This window comes from Carcharodon carcharias, chromosome 3 (genome assembly GCF_017639515.1).
Source record: "Carcharodon carcharias isolate sCarCar2 chromosome 3, sCarCar2.pri, whole genome shotgun sequence".
Lineage (NCBI taxonomy): Eukaryota > Metazoa > Chordata > Chondrichthyes > Lamniformes > Lamnidae > Carcharodon > Carcharodon carcharias.
Genome location: NC_054469.1, coordinates 198,093,406 through 198,107,623, shown reverse-complemented (window position 1 = coordinate 198,107,623; position 14,218 = coordinate 198,093,406). Strand labels below are relative to the sequence as shown.

The following is a 14,218-nucleotide window of genomic DNA, read 5'->3' as shown; positions in this document are numbered from 1 at the left end:
AGGATCTTAAAGGACAATGAGAACATAGATAATAGGAACATAGAAACATAGGAACATATAGGCCAGAAGTTTCCTGTCGGCGATTTGGGGGCGTGCTCGCCGACGGGAAAATGATGCAGGATGACGTCGGGATGAATGTTCAACCTTTCTTCATAAGACAATCCCTTCATCCCAGGTAGAGTCCAGTGAACCTTCTCTGACCTGCTTCTAAAACAATTATTCCAGACAGTATTCCAAATGTGGTCTCACCAAGGCCCGGTACAGCTGGAATAAAACTTCCCTATTTTTATATTCCATTCCTCTTGCAACAAGCACCAACATTCCATTTGTCTTCCTGATCACTTTGTGTACCTGCAGACTAACTTTATGTGAGTCATATACCAGGACACCTAGATCCATCTGTACCACTGAGTTCTGCAATCTCTCTCTCCACTTAAATGATATACTGCTTTTCTATTCTTCCTGCCAAAGTGAACAAGTTCACATTTATCCACGTTGTACTTCAATTACCAAATTATTGTCCACTCACCTAACCTGTCTGGACTCCCTCACTCCTCTTGACAACTTAATTTCCTACCTATCTTGGTGTATTCAGCAAATATTCGGTCCCTTCATTCAAGTCATTGATATAGATTATAAATAGTTGAGGACCCAGCACTGAACCCTGTGGCACTCCAATAGTTATAGCTTGCCAACCTGAAAAGACCCATTTATCCCTACTCTCTGCTTCCTGTTAGCCAGCCAATCCTTTATCCATGCTAATATGTTACCCCCTACACCATGTGCTCTCATCTTGTATAGTAACCTTTGATGTGGCACCATATCAAATGCCTTTTGGAAGTCCAAGCACACCGCATCTACCAGTTCCCATTTAACCACCCTGAATGTTACTTTGTCAAAAACTCTAACAGGTTAGTTAAACATGGTTTACCTTTCACAAAACCATGTTGGTTCTGGCTGATCAAATTGTGATTATCTTAATATCCTTCTCCTTAATAGTGGATTCTCGCACTTTCCCTATGAAAGATGTTAGGCTAACTGGACTATAGTTTCCTGCTTTTGGCCTCCCTTCTTTCTTGAATAAAGGTGTTACATAAGCTATTTTCCAATCTGTTGTAACCTTTCGAGAATCTAATGAATTTTGGAAAATTATAACCAATGCATCTGCTATCAGTGCTGCCACTTCTTTGGAGACCCTAGGATGCAGGCCATCCGGTCCTGGGGACTTACCAGCCTTTAGGTCTAATAGTTTTCCTAGCACCCTTTCCCTGGTGATAGTGATGATATTAAGTTCATGGCTCCCTATCACTTCTTGATTTTCAAGAATCTTTGAGAAGTTTTCTAAGTCCTCTACTGTAAAGACAGACACAAAATACCTGTTCAATGTCTCTGCCTTTTTTTTTTGTTTTCCATTATCAATTCCCCAGACCAACTGTCTAGAGGACCTACAATAGCTTTAGTTACTCTTCTCCTATTCAAATATGAGCAGGAGTGGGCCAAATGGCCAATGTTCTCTCTAAGCTCAAACCAAAGGTTCCCATACACGTAACACACAAGGTGGCCACTTTAAATTGTTGTGCGTGCATGAGCAAAAATTTAAAGGGGCCACACACTTAAAGAAATCACCCCTGCACTAGAAAATGAAATTAAGAAGGAACACAAGGCCCCTTGAACCTGATCAGCTGTTCGCTGAGGTCATCTACCTCAACTCCTCTTTCCCGCCCTATCCTTATTTCACTTGATACCACAACTATCCACAAATCTACCAGTTTCAGTCTTGAATATACTGAGCAGCTGAGAATCCACATTCCTCTGGGTTGGAGAATATCAAAGATTCAACATTTCTCATCTCAGTCCTAAATGGACAACCATTTATCTTGAGACTATGATCCCTGGTTCTAAACTCTTCAGTCAGGGGAAACAGTCTTTCAGCATCTACCCTAACAAGCCCTCTAAGAATTGTATATGTTTCAATGAGATCACCTCTCATTCTTCTAAATTCCATAGGCCCAGTCTCCTTAAACTCTCCTTAAAGAACAGCCCCTCATCCCAGGAATTGATCTAGCGAACATTTGATGTAATGTTTGAGTTCTCCTGACAACAGCAGCCACTTCATTGCCCCATTCCACACACAAAATCCTCACTCTTGAGTTTAGAGATTAATTGGAAAAAAGCCAGACCAGAACGTAGATCCTGAGATCTCATCTTAATGCAACTTTATATATTGAATCTGCAAATGCTGCAAGTAAATGCCCTCTGAACAGGGCAATTAGGGATGGATGATAAATGCTGGCCTAGCCAGCAACACCCACATCCCATGAACAAATATAAAAATATACAAAGTGCATGACTTTTTAAAAAAAATCTTAACATGTTGAGTTTAGAAAGGCAAAAAGGGCCAAATGTAATCTATTATTTCTAGTCACCTTACAATTTCCAAATGCTGAGAAACAGTTTACCAAAATACTTGTCAGAAAAAACTGAGGCAGGTCAAAGAGCTACTGCTGAAACTGAGACTGTTGTGTCTGCATGTGTGAATGTGCAGGTGGAGAGGGGGAACCTCCCAAACTGATTAGCAACTCTTGTTTTGTTACTTTGCAAAAAACAATAAAGAAGAGGGTGGTTAGAAGTTAAAACTTTCACACTTACAGACAAGAACTCCTAGAGTGTATATTTCAGAGATCAGTTGTAATGTTTAGTAAAGATTAAATACCCAAGTTCCATTTACCTGTGGATACCATTCAGAAGAGAACGATGTTTTCTGGATATCAACGCACCGCCTCCCCATGATGCCTGCAGAAAAACAATGATATACATAACATTGTAAGATATACACCACATTATAGAATATACACTATATTAGAAGGTGAACACTACACTACACCATAAGATATGCAAAAATGTTGAAGGTACAGAGGGATCAAGAGAGGTTACAGTCTTGAACACACTCCCATATATCTGTTAATATTTTTATGATTCTTGTGTATACATGCTCTAATTTTTTTTTAAACTTTCAACTATTTACGTGCATTCTTATTATTTAAGATGTTGTAACTGTTATTAAAACTGATTCCTTCTGTTGAGAACTTTAACACTTCAAAGGACATTTATCTGCTACTGGTGGCCGCTAGGATGTATTTTCCATATTCTTTCATTGTAATAGATTTGCTGAAACTCACACGTGGGTTGTAAGGGCTTCGGTATTTTCTATGCTGGTCAGGCTTTCACACACACAGTCGAAAAAATAAGTAACTCAACACAGCTAGTATCCAACTTTTCCAGAAATAAATTCAGTTTTGCTGGAAATGAGTGGGGTCAAGTTCAATCTCGTAAGCACACAAGGATTAGAAAAGGTCGGTCTACCAAGCCCATTCACTCCAGTTAAGGAACATTAATAAGTTCCTTATCATGCCTCTAAAATAAAAATCAAATAAAGCCATTAACATCTGCATAATTCCGATGCTCCATCCCAGCCAGCTTCTCCTCCTTCCTCCCTTTCCCCAAAGCCTCACACAGTTCATAAATCCTAACCTTTGGAGATCACGCCAGTAGCATAAGGGGAACCAGCACATACTTATCATCCTTACGAAAAGAGCCCACGTACAGATAGCAGACCTCCTAATTATCCATTCAAATGCACTGGACACTCACATCAACGTGGAACCAGATCCCCTCTGCTTCACAGATGTCCGCAATCTCATTCAGAGGGTCAAACGCTCCCAGCACTGTGGTTCCTGCAGTAGCAATGACTATAAAAGGCAAAGCCCCCTGTGGAGTGACCGCAAGAAAAAGAGTATTCATTCAAGGTGTGATAGCCCAGAGAAAATAAAGTCCTGCATTAGGTGACACCTTATAATGACCCTTAGATTCCACCAGGATTCTTCGTGGTTTCCCGTTATAATTCTGGCAGTAGACAGGCAGAAATCAAGGTTACCATTTACGACAGGGTCTCCGCTATTTCTCTAGGCGTGCCATTGTTTTCTGTCGGCACCAGCTTATGGAGTATGGGAGAACTCTTGCAGAACTTCAAGGCCAATGTTTCTTCACAGTGCCTCAAAAACACTTCATTTATAAGGAATTACTTTGAGCTGCATTGGTCATTCATGTGCAGGCAACAATTTTGTGGCCAGCACAATCCGAGAAAACAGCAATGAGGTGAATCAAAGTATAAGCAACTAAAAGACTACCTGTACCAGCCAACGACGGGAATTTTAAAAAGTAGCTACATCTCGTTGGAAGAAAAATATAACAACTTGCCACCAACATCAGGAACTTCCTCGGAGCTGTTTTGGCACCTGTGCCTTAACATTACTGGAACTGCTCATAAGTCCCAAATCAACAGTAATAGCACGTCAGGCATAAATTTTATAGTCCCGCCCTCTCCGCCTGAACTCCATACCAGAAGTGCAAATTCATAACATTATGAATAAACTCTTATGTCAAGTTTTTTTGTTACTCATTTACAGGATGTGGGCGTCGTTGGCTAGGCCAGCATTTGTTGCCCACCCCTAATTGCCCTTGAGAAGATGGAGGTGAGCTGCCTTCCTGAACCGCTGCAGTCCATGTGGTGTAGCTACATCCACAGGTAGGGAGGGAGTTCCAGGATTTTGACCAGCGACAGTGAAGGAACGGTGATATATTTCCAAGTTAGGATGGTGTGTGACTTGGAGGAGAACTTCCAGGTGGCGGCATTCCCATGCATCTGCTGCTCTTGTCCTTCTAGGTGGTAGTGGTCGTGGTTTTGGAAGGTGCTGCCTAAGGAGTCTTAGTGAATTTCTGCAGTGCATCTTGTAGATGGTACACACTGCTGCTACTGTTTGCCGGTGGTGGAGGAGGTGAATATTTACGGAAGTGATACCAATCAAGCGGGCTGCTTTGCCCTCGATGGTGTCAAGCTTCTTGAGTGTTGATAGAGCTGCACTCATCCAGGCAAGTGGGGAGTATTCCCTCACATTCCTGACTTGTGCCTTGTAGATGGTGGACTGGCTTTGGAAACTCAGAAGGTGAGTTACTCGTCGCACAATTCCTAACCTCTGACCTGCTCTTGTAGCCATAGTATTTATATGGCTAGTCCAGTTCAACTTCTGGTCAGTGGTAACCCCAGGATGTTGGTAGTGGGGGATTCAGCAATGGTAATGCCATTGAATGTCAAGGGGCGATAGTTAGATTTTCTCTTATTGGAGATGGCTATTGCCTTGCACTGATGTGCTGGGCTCCTCCACCATTGAGGATGGAGCTACTTGTGGAGCTTCCTCCTCCAGGGAGTTGTTTAATTATCCACCACCATTCACGACTGGATGTGGCAGGACTGCAGAGTTTAGATCTGATCCGTTGGTTGTGGAATCACTTAGCTCTGTCTATCACTTGCTGCTCGTGATGAATCATAGGAGCTTACAATACAGGAGGTGACCACTCGGTTCATTGTGCCTGTGCTGGCTTTTTGATAGAGCCCCACTCCCCTGCACTTTCCCAAAAGCCCTGCACTTTTTTCCTTTTCAAGAATCTTTTCAATTCCCCTTTAATTGTTATCACTGAGTTTGCTTCCAGCACCCTTTCTGGCTGTACATTCCAGATCATAATAACTTGCCATGTAAAGAATAAATTCTCCTCATCTTCCCTTTGGTTCTTTTGATGGCAGAAGCAGTACCAACAAAGCCACCAGTAGAAATCTTGGCTCCTAGCCAATCAAATTTCCTCCCTCTCATTGCCATAATTTCAATGTTTGGCCTGGGGAGACATTAGGGATTGCATCATATGTATATCTACAGTTTCAAATGCTGCTGCCCTGCCCAATCCTGAAGAATAAGATCCAAGTTGATTCTTCTTACTGAGATTTCATGACTTTAACAGGAGCATATGGTCAGGAATAGGCCATTCAGCCCCTTGAACATGTTCCACCATTCAATCGGATCATGGGTGACCTGTATCTTACCTCAACTGACCCAGCTTGAAGCCCTTATCTAACAAAAACCTATCAATCTCAGTTTTGAAACTTTCAATTCTCAACACTGTTTTGGGTGAGAGAGTTCCAAATTTCCGGCACGTTCATGAAGATAGCTTTATCAAAAACTTATTCACAGGGTGCGTTTACAACAGTAGTGTCAGTGCAAAGTAACTGCGCCAATGTTAAGTTATGGCACAAGTACAAGGTTAGCATCTAATCTAAGGTTCAGATTTACACTACTACTGTGGGCTGCTTTAGTGTGAATGCATCGTCACTCATACACACAGTAAACATCCATCCCTTCAAAAGAAACAGTCAGCTCTTTGCAAGCAGTAGCTTAATTTCTGTTAGATCTCTAAGACCCTCACTTCTTTCTTGGCTCTTTGGATTTCTTTCTTCAACTCTTCAGGTATCATCTTCCCTCTGAAAGAAACAAAGAACACATTGTTCAGCTTCAGTGCAAAAATGGGTTTCACCCAACAACAACACCAAGTTGTATTTTTATACCACCTTTAAAATAGTAAAACAGCGCTGGAACTTCACAGAAGCATTATCAAACGAGATGTGACACCTAGCCACATAAGGGAATATTAAGGAAGTAGGTGTTAGGTGGCATTTTAAAGAGAGAGAGAGGTCGAGAGGCAGAGTAGTTTAAGAAGGAAATTCCAGAGCTTAGGGCCTTAAGCAACTGAAGCCACAGCCACCAATGATGAACCAAAGCAAACTGGGGGAGCACCAGAGCCCATAACAGGAAGAGGGCAGAGGCATTGGAAGGTTCTAGGGCTGATAGAGATTACAAGCAGTCTTTCGATCTCATGCATGATGATACACAGCCCATATCTGTCCATGGATAAAAAGGGATTACTTGTTAGATACCAGACACTTGGAAAATGTTTGCACTCAGACACACCACCTCCCCATGTTCACTCATTAATAGTATATGAAGGATTCCTTTAACAAAAGTACTTGGATATTTTTTACATGCTGCTTTACATCAATTGAGCAGCCTCTGCCACATTAAACCCCAAATAGTTGTTAAATTAATCCAACGAAATGCTAGCAGCAATACCAAGCAATTACCAAAAGGTAGATTTGTTTTGATCCCATTTACAACTTCATTCTCTCCTTTTGGCAATGTATCTGCATGAGCTGACAATAGCAAGAGTTCCACACCTTGCTATAAAAATACACCAGAACCCTAAGCGGGATGAGGTTTCCTAAAGCTTTTATGAATGAAATAAAAAGGTTTCCAGAAAAATGAAATCATGTCCCATCTCATGTGACACAGTCACATGAGGGGACATGTTTCAATAAATTTTCATTACATTTATTTAGGGGTAGAATTTTCTGGTTGGTGAGCAGGGGCGGGCCCACTCGCCAATGTGTAAAATGACATGCGGGCGTGCGTTCCGACATCACCGTGTGTCACTTAAATTTTCAGTTCGGCGGGCGCGCAGCCAAGTCTGCTGTGCGCCCGCTGAACTGTCAAAGGCCTATTAAGGCTGGTTAAAAGCTAATTAAAATAATTAAATGAGCTGCCCAGCCAACCTTAAGGTTGGACGGGCAGGTGCATTAATGGTTTCAATTAGTATTTTTAATGGCTTTAATAGGCCACTGACCTGAAAATGTAAATGACGCAGGGTGACGTCAGGACGCATGCCCAATGTCACCCTGCGTCATTTTATGCGTCGGCGAGTGGGCCCCGCCCCCGCTCACCGAACAGAAGATTCTGCCCTATTAGTATCTGGGTGCATATCAGCAGCTAGTGCATGCATCGAAAGCAGCTCCAAAAATAAGACAGCAAGCTACTGGGGCTAAATAAGAACTACCAAATCATTCCATTATGTTTTTATAGAATGAGTTGAAGAATTGAATGTACAGTTTATATGACATTGATTTTTATATATTAAAGCAAAAAGAAAAATGAAAGATATTCCAACATCAATCAAAAATAATTGCATGATCAATGCCTGCAGCCACTGAAAAGTCAAGGAAGTGAGCAGGTTCACTATTCTGGATAGCGTTCGTTAATGGTTTGTTAGTTATATTGTATATATATCAATATAGTCATATTGATACACAGGTAAAGGAGGTTGTTTAATTAGGTGTTTTGAGCGTGTATAAATAGGGGGCAGCCCGGACACTGGGTGCAGAATTTTGCCCTTGGTGGGGGTGCTCGGCGGGGGCGGGCAGGGGCAGTCGGGAAGCTGACCGCTGTCCACGATCGGCACCACACCACGATTTTACACGGGTGGGCCAGTTAAGGCCCACCCGGTGTGGAACGTGAGCAGCAGCACTGATTTTAATTCAAGTGTGAAATTTTTATTTTTATTTGCTTTTGGAAACCTCATCCCACCCGTGGCCTTTTTATGGGCCTTTTAATTGTCCGCTGGCACAGCACTGACTCCTGCACGCGCGCGCCGAACGAAATATCGCTGGACTACATGATGACATTGGGACGTTCGCCCGACGTCATCGCGCATCATTTTACGCTCGGCCGGGTTGGGCGTGCCCGCCAGCAAACTCAATATTCTGCCCTGGGTGTGGGAGAGGAGAGCTGTGAGTCTGAACAAAGTCAATAAACTCTCTCAACAAAGAAAAGCTCTGTGTCTTTGTTTCAACTTCACCAACCACCTTGGATCCTGTTAGCAGTGTTCTCTATGGGGGGAACTGCTTAAGAAGGTTTGTAAATCATAGGCATTTAACAAAATAGATTTAAGCTATTTTATTCAGAACTTGTGTTAAAACAGTCATAAAAGTAGTGAGGTCAGCAGCCAAGAGAACTCTGAGGCACTGGAAGTGATATTTTTCAGAGGAACTCAAAATATTAAAAGGCAGTAACATCAGTAGTTTACTGTGGGCACAACCTTTTTTACAAGTGTGTTACTCTGGTAACTTCTTGTACTGCTGTGATGTGGGAAGTCTGGCAGACAATTCAGCCACAACAAAGTCCCACAAACAGCAATGAGATGATGACTGGACCAATAGTGATATTGGTTAAACAATAAATATTGTCCTGGAACCCTCCTGCCCTTCTTTGAAAAGTGTGATGGGATCTTTTATGTCCAACTGAGAGAGCGAACAAGGCCTTGGTTTAATGTCTCCATTATTACTTTGGGAATGTCAACCTGGACTGTGCACTCAAGTCTCTGGAGTGGTTCTTGAACCCAGGTCTTTGACATAGAAATGAGAGTGGTTCCACTGAGCTACATCTGACACCTAAATATGAATGTGCCGGAGCTAACTTAAAGGCATCTTCATTTGGCAAAAAAATATGGTAAGTGTAGTATGCCTGGAAGGAACAGATGTCTTTGGACCTATGGTTCCGTAAGCTCTCCACCAGTGGGAGCTTTCCTCCCCTCATGTCTGGGTCTATTGTAGACTGTTCAGAGGAAGAGATAGCAATAGAGATTGAGTATGGTGGTTAGTCAGTTCCATTATTGTTTTCTCGTGCAACTACCAGTATCAAACTGTTACAAAAAACTCTAATAAGAAGAAAACTAGACAGAACACCCAGCATTAACATTCCACGGACAAATTGAAAAGAAATGGAGTTTGGTCTTCTTTCACCTAATAATTCCTGCTTTAAGACTAAAGTGGAAGCAACAGAGTCACACTTCATTTCCAAACATGTGACAGGAGTTAACTGTTTTACGAAGCATTTTCACATCAATGATTGAATAAAGGCCTTATTGACAAGGAGTGGACGAAGAATGCCAGGCGACATTAACTGTTGCTAGCCCATGCATTCTGTTTTCTGACTAAACAGACATTTTCCCTACCTTTTGTCAGCTTTCACCATGTAGACATTGCGGGTGCCAATTCCAAGGAAGGCGGCAGCTTTCTTCACAGAGTAGTGGCACTATGAAACAAAAAGACTGCTTAAATAATTTTCATCAGCCTGGGCTACGTCATATTGCTTAATGTTCCAATTTTTGCAGCTTCAACTGAATGGCTTAGATGAATTTTTCTTTTATTTCTTATTGGAAAATCCTGTTCTGTCCAACAGATTAAAAGGAATGCAACAAAGTTTTTGTGCAATTTATTAAAGTAATGCTGGGAATCTGAAGAAAATGTTGTGGGCCTGACCCTGTGCATTTGTAATGTTCCTCTTCCTTAACTTATTTTGGATTCTTCAAGAATGGGTTTATTAATCGCAGATATGCAGTCAAGAACAGCAGTGTGCACAGGTTAATAATGTGAGTTCAAGAAGCAAGTCTGGTTTTGTTTTATGTAGTAATTGGAATAGAAGTTGGATGCAGAGGAGAGAAAAATAACAAGGTCATGGAAAAACTCTGTCTTTTTCTCCTAACAAATTCTTTCCCAGGATCTCAGAGCTGTGACACTCCTTATCTCCCTCAGTCCTCCTGACCTCCCACAAGCTACAGACTGTTAAAACCTAAGTGCCACTGAACAATATTTCTTGATTAATCTTGTCCTCTACACTCCTCTTTGCAACCTTTGTGACGTCAAGGCCATGGAAATAGCACAGAAGTGATTCACTCAGATGATACAAGGATGAGAGGTTTTGGTTATGAGGAGTCACTAGAAAAACTGGGACCCTTTACACTGGAACAGAGGTTAACGGAAGGTCTTGTATGGCTGTTTAAACTTATGAGTGATTTTCATAAGGCAAATTGGGAAGTAAAACTATTTCCATTGGTTGATGAGTTGGTTAAAAGGGGGCATAAATTTATAATATGACCAAAAGGATGGAGGGAGAAATTAGGAGTGTTTTTCTTTTATGCAGAGTGCTGTTAAGAGATGGAATGCCTAACCAAAAATAATGATGGAAGCAGAATCCATAATAGTTCTTAAAAGATAAGTGGATAAATATTTGAAGAAAAATTTAAATAGGCACATGTGAAAAAGCCAGAAAAACGAGGCTAAGTGGACTCAGATAGTCAGCACAGAGTATAGTGGGGTAGGGAGGAAAGTGGAGTTGAGGCCACAATTAGTTTAGCCATGATCTTATCTTTTTTTTTTATTCGTTCATGGGCTATGAGCAACGCTGGCTAGGTCAGCATTTATTGCTCACCCCAAATTGCCCTTGAGAAGATGCCTTCTTGAACTGCTACAATCCATGTGGTGAAGGTATACCCACAATGCTGTTAGGAAAGAAGGTCCAGGATTTTGACCCAATGACAGTGAAGGAACGGCAATTGTGGGTTTGAAAGGTGCTGTGTAAGGAGGCTTGGTGAGTTACTGCAGTGCATCTTGTAGACGGTACACACTGCTGCTACTGTGCGTCAATGGTGGAGGGAGTGAATGTTTGTGAATATGGTGCCAATCAAGTGGGCTGCTTTGTCCTGGATGGTGTCAAGCTTCTTGAATGTTGTTGGAGTTGCACTCAACCAGGCAAGTGGAGAGTTTTCCATAACAATCCTGACTTATGCTTCGTAGATGGTGGACAGGCTTTGGGGAGTCAGGTGGTGAGTTACCTGCTGCAGGATTCCTAGCTTCTGACCCGCTCTTGTAGCCACAGTACCTATACAGCTAGTCCAGTTCAGTTTTTGGTCAATGGTAACCCCCAGGATATTGATAGAATGGCAAAACAGGCTTAAGGGGTCGAATGGCCTACTCCTGCTCCTAATTTGTATGCTTGTATATTCATGATGTGTGGAATGGCCTCCTTCTGAGCTGGAAAATTCTCTAAGTAATATACTTCTTGGGCCTTGGTCCTTTCTAAGTTTCTTAATGGAAGTGTATTTTACTCCTGTTTTATACATATATGTGGGCCTGATCCCTTCACTGAGTGGCAAGGTTATCACAGAATTCGTGAATGATTGTTACCTCACAATGAAGACTAAACAATTTCCTGTGCTGTTGTCAGGCACAGCACTACTTCCATATTGATTCCCTGTCTTTTTTTTCCTTTATGCTTAGAGGATTTCCATCCATTTGAGATCGATAAGATTTTTAAGGGTATCAAATGATATTGAGCAAAAGAAGATAAGTGGATCAGCCATGATCTAATTGAATGCTGGAGCAGGTTGGAGGAGCCAAACAGTGTACTCTTGCTCCTAATGTTCCAAAGTTCCTAGTTCAGAGCCACCTCCACCATCTGCCCCCAGCGACCCATCTGCCAGCACAACTTGAATTCATTCTCCATTCTAGTGCACTTAGTCTAATAAACTGCAGTGAGAGTCTTCAATCTTCCTATAACAGTGAAACCAACATAACCTATCAAGACCTCTTAATACAGACCATTTAGATGAATGTGCCACGTACCTCCTCAGATGTGAACATTGCCAAAGGGGGTGAACCTGAAAGCCCAAACTCCTTTAACTCCGGACAGTACTTGTACCGGGCTAGATTTACAGCATACATGTTGGAAACAGAGCCTCCTGTTTAGGATCAAGAACATGGAAAATCATTATTTGAGAGAGAAATTATAGATTTGAAAAATAAGCACTGTTTCTATCACAGCAACATGGTTGGTAAGTGGCTCAGGGATCTTCCATCATCCTGGGCTGATAATCAGTCAGAGTCTACAAAGGACAACAGGCATCTCTTCCCATTAGAGAGAGGGAATTGGTTATATAGCATGAGGGAGATCACTCCATATCAAGTATGGGACAAGACTAAGGATGCAGGCCTCCATGAACTACCATAGTTGGTATGAGGGTTGAGCCCATACTATAGGTATCATTCAAATCAAACTCTAGCTATGTAGTCAACTCAGCTAACCACTCTTACTTTTCTTCAGGTCACCAACAGTAGCATAATTATACACTACAATTTAAAAAGGTGAAACTTTACCAAGTTTGCTCCTATTCTCTGTCTCCCCCTGTGTCCTTTCTTCCTATTTTAACTTGTGTGTTTCTTCTTCTAACTACATCTGATCCAATTTTTGTTTGTCTGACCTCAGCATCAATTTTGGCTTTGGGAGTATGTTTTATTAGAGGCATTTTCATTGGTTAAAAACTAGCTCTTAAAGAGCAATCAAAAGCCCTGTGAATATAGTTGATGCAACTATCTTGAATATGTATATATAAAAAAAATCACCTCTAATCCCTAAAACGCTGTTGGTGAGAAGTACAATCACCTTTGCAGCCCAATGCCATAGACTGAATAAGCTTCTCCATGGCACTTGCCTATTAAATGACAGTCTGTGCTAGGACCTTAGCAATTCACTATATTTATCAACGACTTAGATAATGCAATGGAGAGCTATGTACTAGTTTTCCACTGACAAAACTGGTGGGATAGAAGGCAGTATAGAAGAAAGTAAAACATTACAAAGAGACAATGATAAATTAAATAAGTGGGCAAAACTGCAACAGCTAGATTTCAATACAAGTTGGTTTCAGGTATTCCAGTTTGGACAAAAAAAGGATAGATCTGTGTATTTTTTAAATAGTAAAAAGCCAGGGGCAGGATCTTTTCCCCGTCGGGGGCATTGTGCAGGAGCAGGCACAAGCAGGCGTGTTCCCAATCGGTGCCCCCAGTCGAGGGCGTGCCACTATTTTACATGGGCAGGCCAATTAAGGCCCACCAGCATGACGTGCGCCAGGAAGCGCTATACGCTGTGCAGGCGGAGGGGGATTCCCTGAGCTGGGAGTGCGTTCTTCCGCGCATGCACGTGAAAGAGTGCACAGATCTTCTTGAGGCAAAGTGCTGCCTTAGGGAGATCGGCTCAAGTTTCAAACATTGAATAAAGATGAGAAAAACAATTATTGACATGTCCCCTCATGTGACACTATCACATGAGCTGGGACAGGTCCATTACTTTTATTTAAAAATTTTTGGAACATTTTAAATTCCTCATGAAACCTCTTCCCGCCCGTGGATGAGGTTTCATGTTTTTCGGAAGCCTACCTGGGCTCCCAGCCTGCCCGCCAACTTAAGGTTGGACGGGCAGGTCCATTGTTTACTTCAATTACTTCTTTAAGGGCCTTAAGTGCCTGTTGACAGGTCGGTGGGCGCACAGCTGGGTTGGCGGGCCCACAGCCAAGTTGGCTGCGCGCCTGCTGACCTGAAAATATAAATGACGCGGGGTGACATCAGGACACACGCCCGATGTCACCCCGTGTCATCTTACACGTCGGCGAGCAGGCCCCGCCCCTGCTCACTGACCTAAAAGTTCACCCCCAGGAAAAGCAAAGGTGCAAAGAGATTTGTGGATGTACAGGTCACTAAAATGTAACAGATGAAGACAGAAATAGTAAAAAGGCTAATGGTCGAAAAAGTTTTGATAGATTGAGGGCTAGGTTAGAAAAGGGAGGAAGGTTTGCTACAGTTATACTGTATACTGTTAGGCCACATCTGCAT

General features: G+C 42.2%; 1 protein-coding gene across 1 annotated transcript in view; it reads right to left on the bottom strand.

Annotated features, from left to right (window-relative positions):
- LOC121276368 (acidic amino acid decarboxylase GADL1-like) overlaps window positions 1-14,218 on the bottom strand; it is a 97,911-nt gene that overhangs the window by 43,058 nt on the left and 40,635 nt on the right. Inside the window, exons 6-10 of the mRNA XM_041184696.1 lie at window positions 12,176-12,291; window positions 9,727-9,806; window positions 6,313-6,367; window positions 3,652-3,768; window positions 2,729-2,793 (exon numbers count right to left, since the gene is read on the bottom strand). Of these exons, the coding sequence (XP_041040630.1) occupies window positions 2,729-2,793; window positions 3,652-3,768; window positions 6,313-6,367; window positions 9,727-9,806; window positions 12,176-12,291 (433 nt within the window). The remainder of the gene's footprint in view (window positions 1-2,728; window positions 2,794-3,651; window positions 3,769-6,312; window positions 6,368-9,726; window positions 9,807-12,175; window positions 12,292-14,218) is intronic.